The 20,615-nt window shown below is 38.1% G+C and overlaps 3 protein-coding genes across 3 annotated transcripts; all 3 read left to right on the top strand.

Annotated features, from left to right (window-relative positions):
* The first annotated feature begins 222 nt into the window (after positions 1-222).
* Positions 223-3,080, top strand: LOC308390121 (B2 bradykinin receptor-like). The gene is made up of 2 exons (XM_080871813.1): positions 223-313; positions 1,623-3,080. The coding sequence occupies exons 1-2, from the start codon at positions 294-296 to the stop codon at positions 2,656-2,658; spliced, it is 1,056 nt and encodes a 351-aa protein (XP_080727939.1). The 5' UTR covers positions 223-293; the 3' UTR covers positions 2,659-3,080.
* Positions 3,081-7,131: 4,051 nt separating this feature from the next.
* On the top strand, positions 7,132-18,685 carry LOC308390104 (uncharacterized protein; the record flags this gene model as incomplete). Its single annotated transcript, XM_080871796.1, has 2 exons — positions 7,132-8,090; positions 17,647-18,685. The coding sequence occupies 2 exons, from the start codon at positions 7,132-7,134 to the stop codon at positions 18,683-18,685; spliced, it is 1,998 nt and encodes a 665-aa protein (XP_080727922.1).
* bdkrb1 (bradykinin receptor B1) lies at positions 12,454-13,524 on the top strand (the record flags this gene model as incomplete). Its single annotated transcript, XM_080870269.1, has 1 exon — positions 12,454-13,524. The coding sequence occupies one exon, from the start codon at positions 12,454-12,456 to the stop codon at positions 13,522-13,524; it is 1,071 nt and encodes a 356-aa protein (XP_080726395.1).
* Positions 18,686-20,615: the final 1,930 nt, after the last annotated feature.

Below are 20,615 nucleotides of genomic sequence, written 5' to 3'. Positions count from 1 at the left end.
AGAAACATGATTAACAAGATGAGCCTAGAGTCTACAGTCTACTTTGGATATTAGTATGGCTTGTTGCATGTTACTAGTGCATCTTTGAATAAGGTGCAACCCAGACCGACAGACAGGGAGCATTCAGACTGAATGTGAAATGAGAGAAGTGAGGGTTTTTTGCCATGCCTTCTTTTTTTTTTGGTGACATCACTTTAATTACAGTTTCCTTTAGGAGCGTGAGGCAGAGACAGGCAGACTAGAGTGGGGGAGTTAACTGTTAACAGTGCAGCAGGACATCTGAACATAGGAAAATGACTCTTAGACCTACAAGGTATGTATGAATCAAATATACTCTATATATTTTTAAATCTTTCATGTGAGATATAACCAAAAAAAATCCCCTAAGAATGGAGAACAATTTTCCAATTGTTTTATTTTTTAGAATCATTTTGTCAGTAACCATGTGCTCAAGCAGGTTAAATATACTCCAATGTGTGTAAAGCAGGTAATACAACTACTGATAGCTGACAGCTGCTGTTAAAATGAACTTCTTGCCTTTGTTGTTACAGCGAGTGAGACTTTAAAAAAAAAAACATGTCTTTTTGGGTGTAATGTAGAGTATAGAAGTATAGAGTTACATATCGACGATGACCAGAAGAAGCATCTTTTTCTCTTTATTTTGTTTTTCATTTATTCTTTTTTGTTGTACATTAAAACATCAGTTGTACTACATGATATGAGAGCTCAGGTTTTGCCTAAGCATGTTCTTCTAAAGACGAGTTTAATCCATGTCAAACATTTGGTTATTTTAACCAACAGAAGCTTCTGCCCTCCATTGTGCCGTCTGCCACATTGCTGCCAAGTGCTCCTTACGCCAACAGAAACAAACTTTGGAGCAACTTTCAGTAATTTTAATTGCTCTTAAACATTCACACACGTGGATGTAAGCATAGGGTACATACAGTATGGTTTGAAAGAACAGATTGCCAATTAGGTAACATGATAGGGGAATTAAGCAGAAGCATAAACAACATTATGCTATGCCTGATGCTCATTAGTGGAACAAGGTGGTTCAGTCTCAGACAAGCTTATATAATTTTTGAGTGCTGCAGATGTGCAAACACCCTTATTGTTCAACAATTTCTTTATGTTTTAAGCTTATCCTTTGGTTCAATACAAAGGTCATAGCTGCAAAGTAGCTTGCTCCACAACCAGAAATGTATTCATCACGTTTATTACAGGCTTTCATGTTCAGCTCTGTTCTTGTTGAAACAAGAGGCTAAGTCAGTGGGTGGAGATTTCTTCAGCAATCAACTAGTTGGAAAACTGAACCTGGTCGACAGAGAAAGAATGACAAACAGCACACAATGGATGTACAGTTAGGACATCTGTTCATTAACATGCTTATTTACTTCTTTTCTTAGAATAAGATAAGAAGAATGACATCAGTTTCATATCTGTATGGTAAATATTGTATGTAGCAGGGCAACTGTTGGGTTTGCAGAGACGATAGCCAGCTAAGTGCTGGCTAAAGCTCCATATTTATCGCATTGGTATTTTACATAAACTCAAGGTAAGAACCTAATGTACTGTTGATGTTTAACTGCCTATTTACTTCATGTCTCATTTTGTCTTTACAGCATCCCAGACTACAGCACCACTATATCATATGGAAACAATAACAACACCAATGAGACTCATTGTCCAGATCACGAACTATGGGAGTGGCTCACTGCACACCAACCAGTGTACATTCTGCTCATCACCGTGCTGGGAATTATGCTTAACATGTTCGTTCTGACTGTCTTCTGCTTCCACAAGAAGGCGTGCACCATAGCTGAAATCTATTTGAGCAACCTGGCTGCTGCTGACCTAGTCCTGGTGTCCTGTTTGCCCTTCTGGGCCGTTAACATGCTCAATGATTTTAAATGGCCTTTTGGTCATTTCATGTGCAAAGTTATCAATGTGGGAATTAAGATGAATGCCTACTGCAGCATATACTTTCTTGTTCTGGTTAGCATCGATCGCTATGTGGCGCTGGTACATGCGATGTCACATGGAAGAATGCGTAGTCCAAAATATGCTAAACTAGGGTGTCTGCTGACATGGGGTTTTGGCTTGCTTCTGAGTATACCCGTGTTCATCTTCAGGGAAGTGAGATATTTCCCTGAATATGGTACTGTGTGCTATCTAAACTATCCAAACCACAACGTACAAGTTATCTGTGATGGGATATTGATCATTTTTAGCTTTGTTATTCCCATTTCAATTATCTCCTTTTGCACTTTTAATATTATTCAGGCTTTGAAATTGCAAGCAATTGAGAGGTTCAATGCTGAAAACACAGAACGAAAGGCCACCATTTTGGTCCTGGCAGTCCTTGTAGCCTTCCTAATTTGCTGGGTGCCATTCCATGTAATCACCATAGTAGATGTGCTTTTACGAGGTGGGATACTGGAAGGCTGTCACTTTGAAAATGCTGTGGACATCAGCATCCAGATCTTCACCTACTTAGCCTTCTTGAACAGCATTCTTAACCCGATCCTATACGTTATTGTAGGAAAGAACTTCCGGAAAAAAGTCAGAGAACTCTTCCAGCAGTGGGGCCACCAGAGGAAAACCTTATCTGACTCCACACGTTCAAACCTGTCCTCCACATTGAAAACTTCTGTATAAAATGCTGTATGCAAATTGCTTTTTGCAAACAAAAGCACAGAAGGATAGTGGGCAGTCATTTAATGATATTGTCTTAAACTAAATGGTTCAAATGAAATCTAAAATCAAATGAAGTTCGTGAAATCGCAGTGGATGTAGCTTTGTAATAATCAGACTTAATCATACATTGTTAAGAAACCTTTTAACGAACTCTTTCTTTAGTATGTTAGCTGATGCACAACGTCTCACTGTTACGTTTAGAAAAGGTGGTTGTATTACAGATTACTACCAAATGCAAAACACTGTTGTTTAGCTTGAACTGGAAAAAAATGAAGACATATTTTATATATTGCAACAACTCACCAGTGTGTGATATTGTTGGATTCATATATTACAAACTGTAGTAGTCATCAGTATCTTGGCTGTACTGGTTCTGTGATGTAAATATGTGTACTGTAAAATAATTTATGTAAATACAACTTTTTTGTTATAAAGTTTATTGCTGAAGATGCAAATGATGCCACTATTTGTTTCACTCAGAGCATAACGATGAATAAAATCAACATGCGGTCTTTCGCTTTATGAATCTTTATGATGCATTTGAATGTTAAGTTGAACATCCAAAGGTTCATGTTGAAACAGGGTCTTGCTAAGTGTTTCTGGTGTTTCTGACTCAGAGTTTCCAGACTTAAACATGTGACTCTTTCAACAAGTTTCCAGTTGTGACGCACAAACATGCTTCTTTTTGTTGGCTGTATAGACATAACTTTTTCTTTTTTTTTTATTGTATATCTGTCCCCCAAACCACCTTTTAATTGCCAAGTGTTTACTCAAAATGGGTTGTGGGCAAGGGTACACCCATAGGTGTCCTCAAAATGAAGGCAAATCTTGCCAAGCAGGATATCAGGCTTCACCACAATTGCTAGTGCTGAAAATTGTTGTGGAACAAAAGGCATGCAGAAAAAGTTACCGCAAATTGTAGAATGTCTGCCAGAAAACACACAGTTCAACCTCGTTTTATGTGTTTTTGTCTGCTTTTTAAAATGGTTTTAATTTTGTGATTTTTAGCCTTGTCCTTCAAATCTGAAATCACTCCCACATTCATGTTCAAAGTTCATGTTATTCTGGTTTATGTTGTGCTACTAAATGGGAATATTAATTAAAATTTTGACTATTCTGTAAACACCACAGTGGGGGATGACAGTCACTGAAGAGGTTTTAGTGCAGATGCCTCATTCATGTTTCCATAAGACTTCACAGACTGTTTAATAAACATGGACACAGTCAATATGACTTCACCCTGTTAGTGAAGTTCTGTTATGACACCTGAAAGTGAACACTTTCGACACCGTTTTCTTGGTGATTTGAAACCATGCGTCATAAACACTGGTTAAAGACTTGTGTCTGTCATGGTGCTAGGTCGTTGACCCAGCATTTTGTATTTTATGATTATTTTTCTATGTTCTAGTTATTCTGATTTTGGTATTTTGTGTCCTCCCCTTGTGCCCTGTTCTTGTTCTGGATTTCCTGTTTTATTTTGAAGGTCTGTGTGTGTTGTCATTGTGTTCAGCTTTTATCCTCCAGTCGTCTTTGTGTATTAGGATCAGCTGTTCTTCCCTCCTGTGTGTGATTACCTGATTACCTTGTGTGTGTATATATAGTGGGTGTCGGTCTGTGCTTGTTGTTGGTTCGTCTGCGTTCCATGGTGTTCTGTTCCTTAGTCTGCAGCGCTCTGCCCCTCACCCTGTTTTGTATGATCTCAGGTTTGCTATTTAGTTTTCCCAGTTTAGGTTTCTTCAGTTATTTGTCATCCCTCATTGCCTGTTTTGCCACTCCGCCACTTGTAAATAAACGTCACTCGTATCATCAGTCACTGCCTGCATTTTGGGTCCTTTTTCCTTCAACGCCACACGGCTTGCCTCGGCAGCCGTGACAGTATCAGTGAGCAACTCTACTGACTCTACTAAGGACTCCCTTTTTTTTAATTCACTTTGACAGAAAACTGAGGGGAAAACATTTATTGAGGTCACACAGCAATGGTACTAACTGGAATTACAATGCAGCTAAGGGTGTTGCCCCCTGCTGTCCGATAAAAAGAATGCAATCATATTTGGCTCAACTTTCAAATCACAAAGCTCATTTTGGCTTTTAAGTGACAGTGTGTAAAATCTCATCAGTAGATGCCAGTAGATTGCAGATTGTAGTCAAATGAATTCAATTTCCTTAACCCTTCCAAGTAACATACATAATCCTAGAAGTGGTGGTCATTGTAGGACAAACATGTTTTAGTCAGGCAAGAGAAACATTAAATTTAGACTGTGCACCTGAGCAACCATGGCTGCTTGAAGTGTTTCTAACACTGTTTATGTAAAAAGCCTTGTTGTACCCACTATATTTTACCATATTTGAATAATATCAGCACGTAGCAATGAATCAGGAATAATACTGCATGACTCAATTAAATATTTTGTGGTATTTTGCATTTTTACCACAGAGTGATCACAGAGACTAGCTGCTGTTCATTCGTGGTAAGTGTAGTAAGATAGCAACATGACTCCCGCTTCTGCCCCAGTCTTTCGCTGTTTTGGTAGGCTGTCAGTCTACTCTTAACTTAGCTATCAATATGTAGCTTTAAGAAATGTAAAACTTTGAGACTGATATGAGTCACCGACTCAGAGAAATTAACCTCTCCCTCTGATGAGCGAATATTGAGGTGGGTTGTTTAGGACATTACTGTTACGGCTGGCTGCCGGCGAAGCTCATGGGCGCGTCACTGCAACTCCCCCTGGCTTCTGCTCCGCGGCTGCTGAGTGAGCCCTCATCTGGGACTCTCCTCAGCTCTTTCTGGGACAGTGGCGCGGCTGCCCCTCTGTTGGTCTTCCTTGGTCTCTTGTGTTCTGGGGGCCTCTGGATGTCTGGAGTTTTGATCTCCTCCATACCTGCTTCATGCCCTGGAGGATGGGGCTGTGGCCCCCCCACACCCTCTAGCAGATTATTACATGAAGGAACCTTTTAAAAAAAAACAAAAAAAAAACAAGCCTGTCCATGCTCACAGGTGTACACACGGGTGATCACACCCACAAACTACACCCTTTTTGGCTCCTACCTCAAAGCACACTGTGTTCTGTTGATCTTATGTGCTGCACAATAATGTTTAATATTTAGTATTTACTGTCATATTCCCATATATCATTGTGATGTTGTTTATTCTATTACTCTTGTTCTCTTCTGCTTTTTTTCTTTTTTCTTTCTCAGCAGATGATCCAGGTGATTGATATATGCATTTTTTTCTCTGCTCATTCTGTTGGTTTTTGTCTTTTGCCCTTCTCCCCCGTCCCTCTTCTCAGCTGTTTCTCTTTCCCTCTTTCTTTCTCCCCTTCTTTCCCCCAGTCAAGTCTGTCCCGTATTCAGTAAGTGAAAATAAAATAAACAATAAAAGGTGAATCAAATGGACCATTACGGCAAGGCTGGGATGGTCAATTTGGTAAAGTAAATCCGTTGGGCATCTTTGTTTGCCTTTAGACAACAATTCTGATGGCAAAAGAGCCAAACGGGACAGGCAAGAAAAAAAAAAAAAAAAAAAGGACATTACTGTTGGCTGCTGTTAGCCTCTGTTAGCCATGGCTAACTGCTTTTAGATGGCATAAGTGAAACTTTCATTAAACTGGATATAACATTGTTGGACTTTGATACTTAGTTAATAAACTCTCATATGATGTAAAATATAGTCAAGCTATTTAGCAGAAGTAAAGTATGATTTTTAGGACGCTCAAGCCTAACATTAACTGACATAATGTTAGCTTATAACCAGTGACTGCGCTGGTCAGCACGTTGTCACCTATATGGAGACATCTAATCTGCTGACAATAATTAACTGTGAAAATATTGGGAATAAATAAATATTATGTGTGTTTTTTAAGTGTTGTAGCTCTAACTTCAGTTCAGGAGATAAGGCTCAAGGTGAAGTGGATGACATTTCATTAAGATGCAAGTGGCTTTAGCTTTTATTCTTAATTGATGAATACTTAGTACAAGAGAATGTTTCAGTTTGGTGTTGGATGTAATTACACACTAATCATTGTATATTTATACAATATTCTTTTTATTTTACTAAATAATCCCACAAAAATGACTGACTGTACTTTTAACATGCAACATATTTTTGTGGCCTTCCTTTTGCAACACTAGAAATGCTCATTACTGAATTGGTTGCTAAGACGGTCTACTTTGAAGATGGCATGTGTGTAGTGTGTGTTTTGGCTGATAAAGCATCCATTAGCCACACTCCATTAAATCAATTATCCCCTCTCCCTAAGAACTGAAATCATGGGACAAAGGTAATGATACATGCATCAAACCGCCGCTGATACACTAAAAGGTTAGACTAGAGTATATATTTGTTGTGAACATGCTTTTTTTGTTTTCTACTTTTTGAATCACTGTCACCATCCAACAGCTTTACCAGTTGGCTCAGACCCTCCAGCTGAGTTACTTATGGAGAACAACACAACAGCTGAGTTTGTCTGCAACCACACGGATGCATGGGAGTGGGTTTACACCATGCAGCCTGCCTATATGTCGATCATCTGTCTTCTGGGAGTAATCGGCAACTCCTTCGTGCTTTGCGTCCTCTGTCTTCAGAAGCGCAGAAGTTCTGTTGCTGACATTTACCTGAGCAATCTGGCAGCAGCTGATCTCCTCATGGTTTCCTGTCTGCCGTTCTGGGTATCAACTATAATCAACAAGTTCCACTGGAGATTTGGGGAGTTCATGTGCCAGCTTGTCAATATTGTCATTGGGATGAATTATTATTGTAGTGTGTTGTTCCTTACTGTTGTGAGTATGGACAGATATATGGCTCTCACTAAACCATTGTCCCAAGGAAGGCAGAGGCAGGCTTTCTGGGCACATGGAATTTGTGTAACCATTTGGATTGTTGGTATCTTCCTCAGTTTTCCTGCTGTTCTTTTCCGCTCTGTGCAGTTCTTCCCCCATCTGGGCATTGATGCATGCTACCTAGACTACCCCCATGAAGGGTGGCGATTGCGGTACAACATAACTGTGAACATAGTCTGCTTTCTCATTCCTGTCCCAATTGCATTGTTCTGTAGTTACCACATTATTAAAGTCATTCTAAAGAGACAGAAGATGAGAAGAAGCAACAGCGGGAGTGCGGAGAGGAAGGCAGCATACCTTGTGCTTATTGTTTTGGCTGTGTTCATTCTCTGCTGGCTGCCTTACCAGATTCTGATCTTCTTTGACACCTTGGATCACTATGAGGTCATCTCTGGATGCACGTGGGCATACGTGCTGGACATTGGCAACCAGCTAGCTACGTACCTTGGCTACAGCAACAGTGCATTGAATCCTTTCTTGTATGTGATTGTTGGGAAGAACTTTAGGGAGCGGGCAAGGGAAGTGTTTAAACCCCTTCAATGCAGGAGGAAAGACCAGTGTGAGGCATCTGGTCATGGTAATGCCAATCTCATCTCAAGTAAACAAACAGAGAGCACAAAAATCTAAATGAATTTACATATAAAGAGTAAACTCTTTTTAAAAATATTTGTGTCTGAATTGAATTTCATGTATTAATATATTTTATGTTGTTGGATTAGGGTCTAATAAGAGGGCCTGCCCTGGCCTTTGAAGCTTAGCTTTACTTTTTAATTTTTGTTTTTAAATTAGTGTTTCATTTTCCAATCAATTAAAGCTTCTCTTGTGTGTCTTACACCCACACAAATGACGGTAAACTCAAAAGGTTAAAAGTTACTTGTGTTACGGTAATCCTTTGCATGCTAAAAGCAAAAAATAAATCTCTATGACAACATCTGTAAAACAAATTCAAGCATGTCGAAAACGGATCTTTTCACATTCTTGGCATGTTTGTCCACAACCACTTGTTTCTAGACAGTAGGAATTTCTCTTAGCAGCAAGCTAAAACAAGTCCTTCTGGCATGTACCCCTACTACAAGCTTAGTTTGGTTCTTATTCTTGGGAGGACCGATGTGCAACCTGTAATTTAGGAACCTTTTTTGAACTGTAACCAGCTTAGTAAAACTTTAATAAAGTTGTTCTTGAACTGCACTGAATCAGTCATCTTTACGTTTTTATTGGTCAAACCCTTGATTAAAGCAGAAGATAACTTTTGAGGTTATAAAGAGTGCTGACACCTTGTAAGAGAATGTGATATGGGGGCAACTGGCTGAACTTTTTCTCTCAGGAACTAAACAAACCAAAAGTTACCCCAGTGAGAAGCATGAATTACAGGAAAGGCTGTGACATGGTAATGGTTGCATCTATATTATTTCCAAAGTATACACCCTCCCTGTGACAACTCCAAACTACAATATTTTATATATGTTTTAACATTCTAAACTGAACAAACAAGTAAAAACAACTTTAACAGAGGATGTTAGAGATGATGAGAAGTTTAATAATTGTTGTGCAGAGACAGACGAAATCTTTCCCACTATTTCTAAATAGTGGGAAACCAAATATCACTAATTTCTAAAATGTTGAAACTGAGGGAAACAGTTGACTAATGTTTGCCATAATTCTGTATTGTTTAAAGAGAGGCAGGGTGGCTAGATTAAAAAAAAAAAAAAAAAAAAAAAAGCCTAATTCTGGAAGCAAACTGGTGTTTATCCATTTTGTCTATAAAAACACTGGGCTTTGCTTTTTTGAATGGTCCCATGTGTTAAATTTGGCATTTACAAGTAATCAAAGTCACAAATGTAGGACAGATATATAAAACTGACTAAGCAAGGAATGTTTGGCAAAGAGCTGATCTTCATCTTCATTTTGGTATGCTGCTGTCATTTTTACCATAAAAGGGATTACACAATCTCGGACATACTGATTATTAGATAACCCTTCATCTAAGTCTTCCAAGTTACAAAAGAAAAATACTGATTATAGTTTACATTAACTCCTGTGTGATTTGAAGTTGGTTTAATATTTGTTATTGTTGTCATTACCATAACTTTAAATTTAGAACATATCAGAACTGGATGATGTACAAGCTGAGGATAAAACTGATAAATCTGTTTTTATAGCATTTGGAAATCATTACCGGTCTAAAGATTTCACTGTTTATACAGTTAATACAATCACAAATGAAAAAAGATGAAAAAAACTAAAGGTTTTATTAATGATATCTCAACATCATAGCAAACAGAGAGGTCCAGACAGGGAGTAATGCTGTAATTTCCTGAATCAGTCATATCTTTACAGGACTGTTCATAAGCTTTGAGCTACTCTGTCATTTCTTTATATTTTGCTTCCAAGGAGCAAGACTTTCTTGGAATTAAAAAAAAAAAATCTCTGACCTCCCCTGTATCATTTATGAAGAGATATGACACCTCAATATTTATCAATAAATATGTGGATTGGCACCTGTTTAGCTTAGTGGGTGAGCAGACGGCCATATGCCGTATGGCCGGCCCTTGGCTGCATGTCTTGCCCCCTCTCTTTCCTGTCTCTCCTATTTCTTGTTGAATAGTTTTCTTTATCCAATAGCAGCCTTGGGAAGCCATATAGACAGATAACCCTCACTAACTTCTGATGTACACCTGGTCATTTTGCTTTGAAATATGACAGGAACCACATAGTGCAGGGAATAGAGTAGACTAGGGTACCCAGTGAGGTACAGCTGATTACACAATAACTGAACTGAAGCAGTGTGGGATCATGCTGACAAACAACAGAAAAATTAACATCCCAAGAAGAGCGTTGAGTGTCTTTCAACAAGACTAGAGAACTATTCCTGCAGACTAGTTAAAGAAATTACAAGTAAGCTCGTCTGAAAGATTTCAGGCTGTGTTAAAGATTATAAGTGGTCATACCAAATAAAAGACATTCAAGTTCATTACAATTGTACAACAAAGCTTTTTATTTAAATACTGTTATTTGATTAATGCTTGCACAGTGAATCAGTGCACTTCCAATTTTCCTAGAAGATGGAAAATTACAAGGAGTGGCTCGACCCTTTTCCACAAGTACATTTTTCCATAGACCATGACGAAAGATGTTAGGTAAACGTTGTGTATCTACTGAGTTTTTTGTGCTTTTTTGGGTTAGTCTGTTAGTGTTTATTACCTTCAGCCTGTTTTTGTTTTTTGTTTTTTTGTTATAGTTTAGATTTTCACATTTGTATCTTTCTGCTTAGTTTGTTCTTAATTCTGGCCATTTTGAGCTTTATATGCTAGCTTATTTCTCTTCATGATTTTATTCTCAGTCCGTCTCCTTTTTGTCATTTACAACCAAAGCTAATTCCCTGAGTTTGTTTTTGCTGCCCTCCTGTGTTCTCTGTGTCAAATCTGCATTCCTGTTTCCTGTTTATAGCATAACTAAAGTTGGTTCGGTTGACTAAACAATTAAGTGTAAAAGTTGGTTGTGCTGTTACTGGTGAGAGCTGCTCTACATGATTTTAAAAGTGTCTCATTTTCCTTGATATCAAATGCAAAATGTGTCTCTATGTCTACTGTTGCCTTCCTCCCCAGTGTTGATAATTTGTAGTGTTTTCATGAGAAATAGAGAGCATGGGAGCTAACTAAACCCCACCTACCATAGTTCCAGGTGGCAGATCAAGCGTGTGCATCTAACCTTATTGCCCAAGGAGATTACTTCTGATTGGATCACTCACCATCTTGCCCCCCCTTTCCCCACTACTTAATTAGTTCTGATTGGATCTCGTCTCTCCAGAACATATTTATGACAGTTTTAATCCCCATGCATTATTTTTATTTAGTTATTGTCTTGTTTTCATCAGACAAAAAATGTTCTTTGGTAAAAACTGTGATGAAAATTATTGATAAATAACATTAAGACTGGTCCTGCACTGTTTCTCTAGGTGTGGGCCTCCTTTGTTTTGTATTATAGTGTGAGTGCAGGATTAAAGCAGTTTTTTCTTATTTATTTCTGTCTTTTGTGTTCAGCATTTTGGTCCAAATCCAACAGTATCATGACATAAATAATTGTTAAAGTTTAAATAAAACCCTGCTTTCTTTGGTATATGTCATTAGTTTCTAACTATCTGTGATAATAATAGTAGTATTTTCACACACTATGAACTGGAATGTCCAAAGTCTGCATTTTCTCTCCAAGACATGCTACATTACGCCACCGTACTCCACTGCAGTTTTAGCTGCTGCTCATAAATGAGCACCGTCCAAATTTTGACTCTTTGATAAACAACTTGATATATTCAACTAGTGGTGTGGAAGAATGCAACTATATACAAAACGCCCATAGCAGCCTCGTTGTGTACTTTACCAGGAGCCCGTGAGCACAGTTAAGCCCATCTCAGACGTGTTATCTGTTATTACAACTTTGACCATCGGAGTAACATTTTGGTGAAACATACGGTAAGAACTTTTTTAATTCCTTTTCAGTATTTGATGCTTAAAAGAAAAACAAAATAAAATGTGGCAATCAGTCTTTTCAAAGTAGTCATCCACTGATTAAATTAGAAGAAAAGATGCAATACACAACACAGAAGATCTACCTGTGATTTTTTTTTCTTGGCTCTTGAGTGTTTTTTAACACAGAAAAATAATCATCTTCCTTTTCTGGGGCTGTTTGCTTCCTCCCCAGAGCTGAACTTTCTTAACTGGATAAAAGAAAGTCATAAAATTAGCCACCCATTGATTGTTTATATAAGCTGTTTTATGTTCAGTTCCTTGTTTAGCTTCAAATTTGAATTCCTACGTAGCACATTTCTTTAATGATGGATTTTAAATGGTTAGCTTTAATCTTTAATGATAACATTGTACTGAAGGTTTATGAATATTTATTTTTTCCTACTCAGTGGAGCCAATGGAACTCACAACTGTGCCGACAGTGTTGACTGAAAATAGCAGCTTGTCTCCAGTCACTGCAGAATGGGAGCTTATCCACACCATCATCCCCCCATACATCTTCACCATATCCCTGGCAGGTCTACTCTTTAACAGCTTTGTGCTGGTGGTGTTTTTTGCCCACAAAGATCGACTGACTGTAGCAGAGATCTATCTGAGCAACATGGCGCTGGCTGACTTTATTCTACTGTGTAGCCTTCCTTTCTGGGCAATGAATATCCTCAATGAGTTCAACTGGCCATATGGAGAGGCCTTGTGCAAAATCGTCAACGCCCTAATCATCATCAATTTCTACACCAGCATCTTCACTCTGGTCATGATTAGCATCGATCGCTATATAGCATTTGTGAAGCCCATGAAGGCCAGCTGGCTGAGACGGACGCTCTACGCCAAGGTGATCTGCTTCATCCTGTGGATATTAGGGGTCTTACTGAGCACACCGACAATAGCTCACAGAAAGGTGAAGTTCTTTGAGGACTATGAGACCACATCCTGCGTTCTGGATTACACCCATGACAGCTATTGGAAGCTGGCCCATCAGATTGTGATAAATGTGGTGGGCTTTGTTCTTCCTGTTTTGGTCATTGTTTTCAGCAGTGGAAATATAATCAAGGTTTTATCTGAGAGGAGGGAAAGTGTTGGTTTTCATCACACCAGTGATAAAAAGGCCACTGTGCTAGTGTATGCTGTTACACTGGTATTTTTACTATGCTGGGGTCCCTTCCAGGTAATTACCTTTCTTGACATTCTCTGTGATGTCAATGTGCTGGATGAGAAGCTGTGGTCTGATTCTCTGGATATAGGAGGGCAGCTCTCAGCATATCTAGCCTTTCTCAACAGTGTCTTAAACCCTTTGTTGTATGTCTTCTCAGGGCAGTACTTTAGAAAGAAGGTTAGCGCCATCTACAGAAAGACTAGATATCAACGCAGAGGATCAGACATGACCACATATCAACTCTCTGCTGTGTCCACTTACATCAACAGAACAGAGCAAATTAAACCTGTGGTCATTGTTAATGCCAAAGAATAAAATGTGTCTCATACTGATGGCATCTACTTTTCTTTTGCTGCTTATGTATAAAATGACCAAAAAAAAAAGGATATGTTTCTAAAACTATTATGTCATTAGACTTAACACAATAATAATGCTGTTATGTGGCTAATCGGCACTATCAGATTATGTTTATTGCTGTGCATGAGGAAATAATATAAGTAATGGACAGACACTGCAGGAGAAATAGACTGAAATGCATTTACAGTCTGCATAATGACATTTTTGTCTTGCATTGTGGACAAACAGCATCTGTTTCTTTGACATGTTATATGGATTTATAGCAACAGACTTCTCAGTTTAACTTTGTTTGTCTTTTACGTCTTTAAATTTAAATATTTTGACATATTAGTCAGTATTTATTTATTCATTGTAAACCAAATATTTATATCTTATGGCTTTTGTCTTTCGGGTTATCAACATATGGTCATGTCCATTTTATCTAAATCAAATAACAATCCAAGCAATGTCAGACCCTTTTTATTTAGACCAATGTACTGCTTTATTCATGCCATTTCCTTTGCCTGCTACGCCTTCCTGGAAGATTCTTGGAAAAAACTGTTTACTGTTAGGAGGAAAACCTTTTTTTCCTCACTCATGTTGTTAAAGAAACTGTGGACAATGCTCAGATAGTTTATGTGTTTCCATATGTTGTTAACACATTATAAGTAACCGACTTTAGCAGACTCCCAAACAGCCTGCCTCACAATTTTCATTTCACCGGTACATGATGCTACTTGCTTCTGGGTGTTAATTCTGTCAACTCATTAAACTTTTAAGCTAAGAGGAAATACTGTGGGTGGGGCTAAATGTTGCTGTAGCTTTCTTGCCTTCACCTAACATTAGACCTTCCCAAAATAAAAAAAAATACTTAGCACCCACCACAGTGCACAACTGCCCCATGACTATTTTTCCAGTGCAGTTAAATGTTCTAATGAAATACTCAAGTGGCTTTATTTTTTAAATGGTGCTATCTAGCAAACAATGTATGGTATTGTATTTGTTATGTAATCTGATGTGCAGTGTGACAGTTTATCTGAAAGTGGCCTAGTCCATCTCTCTGTCCAGCTGAAGACAGGACTGTCACAGATGTTGCATTATGCATTTTGGGTGTTTAGTAATTTTCACTCTCAGAGCTGATGTTACACATGGCCTGTATTTTTATAGTGCTTTTACTAGTCCCACCTAGGGACCCCAAAGCGCTTTACACACCCAGTCATCCACCCATTCACACACTGGTGGAGGCAAGCTACAGTTGTAGCCACAGCTGCCCTGGGGCAGACATAAGTATTTAAAATCAGTTAATTATGTTTACTCAGTCAAACTATTTATTGGTGTTATTTGGTTATTTAGGCAACTGTATTCATTTAGATATAATGGTTTGTCTCATTATGTAATGCCTATCAGGTTATCACAATAATTATCAGAATATGTACATACCTGTTCCTATTTTTGTTGCTTTTTACATTCTGTATATGACTGAAAATAAATATAATAGAACTATAACTCACCAAAAACCAGTACACTACTTTTTCTTAGCTATTTCTGTTTTGATTTGCTTTAGTCTCTCTGCTTTGAAGACAGTTGCACAATGCAGTGACAGTTATTTAGCATTGCAAGTTTTCAGCCATTCAGTAGGCATGTAGACATGTCAGAGCAGGAAAAGATCTGGCAAAGCAGAACATTGTTCTTCTCAGGTATTTCAGTCTGTGGAAAAACAGAAGACGTGTGCTCATTTTTTTTACCTACTACCAAAAGGGCCACGTGTTCCAGCGGACAACATAATGGCCTCCTGACTCCAACTTTACTGTGAAAAACATGTTAGTAAATCAGCATGCACAAAACCAGAACCCAGAAGCATCTAAATGGACTTCAATCAGGTTTTTGTTTTGTCTCTGTACTTGTGTGTTTTTCTCTTGTGATGTCAATGTGACATCTGTGAATAAATCCTAGTTTTCCTGGTTGTCTGGCTAAAGCATTCTTTAAGCATATGGTCATAGAAACAGTTGAGCTGCGATACAAAGTGTCACAAATTTTTGGGACATTTGTCAGATCTTCACATTTTATATTATTCAGAATTAATTTGGCAAAGCCTATGCTGGTATATTCACAATCCGAATTATGCTAGGGTATCCTGTAATTGAGTTTTAGGATATTTTAGAAATTAGAAGTTTGGCTGCTGAATACTCAAATATTGACTCTATCTCCACTTTTCTGCTGTTTGGTTTCGGGCTTGTGCAGCATGCACTGAGTCTATAGTGCTAAGAAAATGTTGCTTTGCGAGAAGCCGCTGTGGGACAGCCTTATAACAACTGTGAAATACAATTAAAAGATCCTTAAGATCCATCCTTTAAAAAAATAGAAAAAAAACAAAACAATACCTGGTGCTTCTCACTCATCATGTGCTCCTTCGTCTTCTGTTACTGTCAGCAGTGACTATCGTATCTATCGAGCTATGTTCTTCTGGTCTTTGTCAGGACCTGTTCTGAGTCTCCGCGCTCTTATTAAACTCCTCCACTTATAGAAAGAGAGAGAGAGAGAGCATGCATTTGAGAGAGACAGACAGAGAGAGAGAGTTAACAAACATTACCATTATTCTGGTCCCACATGATGCTTGTAAATGCACGAGACCACATTTAGTAAGTTGTCAGGAGCACCTGACCTAATGCTCTGATCTCTACAGACTTACAAACTGAATTTAAAAAGTACACACACACACACAGTTAAGTAAATTTAGTGCAATGATACACATAATGCTACTGAACGAGGAAAAGTAGAGGATTGGCTGAATGAATGGAGGAGGGGGTGGCAAAACATCGAGTCATCTCATATCATCAAAGACATCTGACATCACTTTAATGTCAGTTTATTTTCTCCTTCAAGTGAGCAAGTGGGGCAGAGTCAGAAAACAACTGCAACTGGAGTTACTGGGAGGGTGTAGCTGGCTAGATTGATGTGTTCTTTTTTCCATCTAGAGAACAGACTCTTTTCCCTAAAAGGTATGCATGAGCCTTATTTGGCTTGGTTTATACTTGTCTGTGTTTTTCTCTGTGGTTAAAATATTTATCAACAGCACAGATTTAGAAACATGATGTCTGACAGTGTAAACATGTCACGATATAGACTGGAGATCATTAACTGGAATTGTCTCTGCATGTTTAGTGTTATAGTCATTATCTTAAGCCAAATGCACTAAGAAGATTTATGCTGAAACAAACTCCAAACACATGTAAAAAGGAGGGTTTGTATTTTGTTATGTTTTTGTTTTAATCTTTATGCATTTAGAATTAATTTAGGAAGAATGTGGCTGCAACTGATGGTGAGGATATGCAGAAAATGAGGTTGCTATAAATATCAGTGACTCAGGTCAGTCCTGATAAACAGTAATCAGTTATTAGAAACGTAGATGTGCTTGTATTGTACTGTTGGAACTTTAAATGACTGATAATGGAAAGGGCTCTGCATGTAAAATAGAAAGGTATTCTCATTTTTGTCATTACATGTTTATAAGCAAAGAAAAAGACACACAAATAAGTACTTAATAGAGGTAGACTGGTATTATCAGTTCGAATAATAGCCAAAATTATAGCTATAATAGCTATAATAACATAATATAATAGCTGGTTATTTTTCTTAATAGAAAAACATTATTACAGATGTTTCTCTGGGAAGAAGGAAAAATTCAAAAATATCTTGTTGCAATGGTTGTGGCACCCATGGTTTGATGATAGATTAAGCAAAAGCGCCTCATCAAAATTCAACTAACACACAAGAACGCTTGTTATTCAAAACAATTATTAATCTCTTAATTTTGCAGATACACTTTCGGTTAATTGGTGACTTTAAATAGGCTGTGATTTTAAATGTGACTGTAAGTGTGAATTAATGGTCTCTCTCAGCCACAGTTTTTGTGTTTTTGAGTCAAATTCTTTGCAAAATAAATGAAAATGTAGCAGCAGTATTTTGCATTATATATCAGTGTTACTCGTAATTATGTGTATCTCTGTACTGTGCGCCATCAAAATAACATAATGTTCTCACATCAAACTGTTTTTAGAATAATATTTTATATTTTATTTGCTGTCCTCTGTTTTTCTGCAGCATCCATTCCAACTCTTACTCTGTCAAGATGTCTGGAAACCAAAGCAACACAAGTGAAAACCATTGTATTGTTGACAACAACAGCTTGATCTTCACTCTGGTTCCACCCTACATCCTGGTCATCAGTGTGCTTGGAATCATCTTTAATGTGTTTGTGCTGATGGTTTTCTGCCTCCACAAGAAGGCCTGCACTGTGGCTGAGATATACCTCAGCAACCTGGCTGGAGCTGACCTTGCTCTGGTGTGCTTTTTGCCCTTCTGGGCTGAATATACAAGAAAGGGATTTGACTGGCCTTTCAGTGAAAGCCTGTGCAAAGTGACATCAGCTGTTATCTACATGAATGCGTTCTGCAGTATTTACTTCCTTGTTCTGGTTAGCATAGATCGTTATGTGGCACTGGTGCACCCGCTTTCCCATGAGAGGATGCGCAGGCCGTTTTACGCCAAACTGGGATGTCTGTTTGTGTGGGGTCTTGGCTTGGTCTTTGCTCTCCCCGTGTTCATCTACAGGAAGTTAGAATTCAAACCTCAGTCAAATCTTACTCAATGTTCACTTGACTTACCACAAAATCAATATCTGGCATCTGAGGTGATAACCATAATTTTCAGCTTCATCATCCCTATTATCATTATTTCCTCCTGCACTGTCAGAATTTTTCAGTCACTGAATAACAGGCTAATGGAGGGTTTAAACTCTAAGAAAATGGAGCAGAAGGCTACCACTCTCATCCTGGCAGTTCTCCTGGCATTCCTGATCTGCTGGGTGCCATTCCACGTGACAAAGATACTAGATGTGCTCCAAAACACTGGCATTCTGAAATGCCACATCACACTGACCATCGTCCAACAGATCTCTACGTACTTTGCCTTCTTCAACAGTGTCCTTAACCCCATTCTCTACGTCATTGCTGGAAATAACTTCAGAAGAAGAGCTAAGGAACTCTCCAAGCAGTGGAACAATAAGACTACAGAAACATTCAGCCTCATGTCAACTCGCATAACGACTCTGAGGCTGACAAAGTCTCAAGCTACTCTCTGATCTTTTGAGTTTTGATGTGTGCTTTGGTTATTTTAAATTAACTGGGTAATTATTCACCCAAGCATGAGAAAAAAAATTTTTTAGGCAATCTAAATATATAGGGTTTATTTAACATTGTTTATTACACTGTATCTCCAGAAAGTAGTAGTAAGGTTTGAGTGCCTTGAGGGGTGCTGCTATTTTTTTTCCCTAATTCTATGCACATACAATACCAGGAATTTGGTGGATATCCATATTAAAGAAGCATATTTGAAAGTAACGCACAGTCTCTTGAGCATTTAGAGTCTTGGTTCTGCATAATGTCAGTGAGAGTGATATCCTTGATATTATCATCTCAGGTATACAGCTCTGGCTGTGAGCACAGCAGTCCCAACCACCTACTATTTAAGTCATGCTCAGAATAAAGTTGGCTTAGAGAGAAGAAGCTGCAACAGCAAGAATGAACTAAGAGGCTTCACTAAAAGCCAAGATAAATAAGGATTAACTAGGACTGTTAATCAGGCAAAGTTAGAAGACGCACACATACAGACGCACACACACACACAAATATAATCCACATCTCTTGTTTTACATCAAAAGTTCAAGCAACAAGGGTGGGGTTGCTTTCAAAGCCAAGGATCCGGTATAGCTTCGGTATAACAGGATCTGAGACGCGAATCTGAATCTGCCATTCTACTGCTTTATTTTTTTTATTCAGTTATATTTTATTAGATATGCTTTCAGATCTAATGCAATAATAACACTGCTACATAATTGAATAGCATTACCACATTTATTCTCTATTACATAAGTAATGGACACAAGCTAATATAATGGAACGACTATACAAAGGAGATGAAAGAAGGTTAACAGCGTTAAAAGCATTAACACAAGATTTTAATGGTTAGATGTTCCACACTGTACATGTGAGTGGTTGTGTATTAATATGTCTCTGTGCTGCAACATTATGCGGTTTTACTGCTACCGATTGGAATACTTTAGTGATGAACTGTAAACCACTAAACCTGTTGTGCTGCGCAGTATTACTTACTGTTGTGTATTACATTGTAAAGAATTCCTTTCCTACTCCTGTGACTCCAAAAAGACATTTAACCTACCAATACTGAAGAACTACCTGCACACTGTATTAATCTTTGCATGTATGTAACAGTATATGAAAAACAGCGAATTGTATGCCTCGTACTCAAACTCCGCTTTTAGTGGCAGCTTCTGTGTATGTATTGTGAAACATTTATACAGTGAACTTGCGATATATCACCTTGCTAGATCAGTGTAAATACAAAAACTCAATAATCCTCATTTACTGGCATCTTCTGTAGTCCGCTGTGGTAAATAAATGTCTACACACCAGGGAACTTTAAATTCTAAATCAAAAATAATGTTTTAAATTAAACGCACATCCCCTTTTAAGTTACACTATGTGAGTTATTAGATATTTTATACTTTGGATTAGTTGGTGATTTCAGCTTGGCAGTTGTGGGGAATGTGGGTCTTAATGTAAATCTGTGTTGGCCCAGTCCAGTGTGGATTCCCCGTATGACAGCTGGGATAGACTCCAGTCCTCATATGTCCCAGAACTAGATGAATGGTTAAAAGAATAGATGGATGGCTATGGTTCTCAGCACCTCTGATAAGCCTTTATTTGGTAAGCTGTGATTGATTAAACTACAAAGGATTAACAAACTCCAGGCGTACCTGTCCACTCAGTGGCAGGCTTTGAACTGTCAACAGGCAGCTGTTACAATGTAAACAGCAGGCAGATCTCTGTCAGTATCGGATTTATCTCATGGACATATTGGCACATCCCAGTAAATTTAACAGAATACACTGAACCACACGGGGACTATTGAAATAACATGATATAAATATTAATTTTCTTAAAAGTTCTGTCCATGTAAATGTTACTTTTTTGGGGATTAAACATGAACAT

The sequence above is a fragment of the Rhamphochromis sp. 'chilingali' genome (genome assembly GCF_963969265.1).
Source record: "Rhamphochromis sp. 'chilingali' genome assembly, chromosome: 21".
NCBI lineage: Eukaryota > Metazoa > Chordata > Actinopteri > Cichliformes > Cichlidae > Rhamphochromis > Rhamphochromis sp. 'chilingali'.
This window is presented reverse-complemented; position numbering and strand designations above follow the sequence as displayed.

Bases quoted from the DNA above. Each gene is read 5' to 3' on its own strand.
- LOC308390121 (XM_080871813.1), top strand. From the start codon at position 294: ATGACTCTTAGACCTACAAG. The intron at 314-1,622 runs GTATGTATGAAT...TTGTCTTTACAG, and splicing joins ATGACTCTTAGACCTACAAG to CATCCCAGACTACAGCACCA.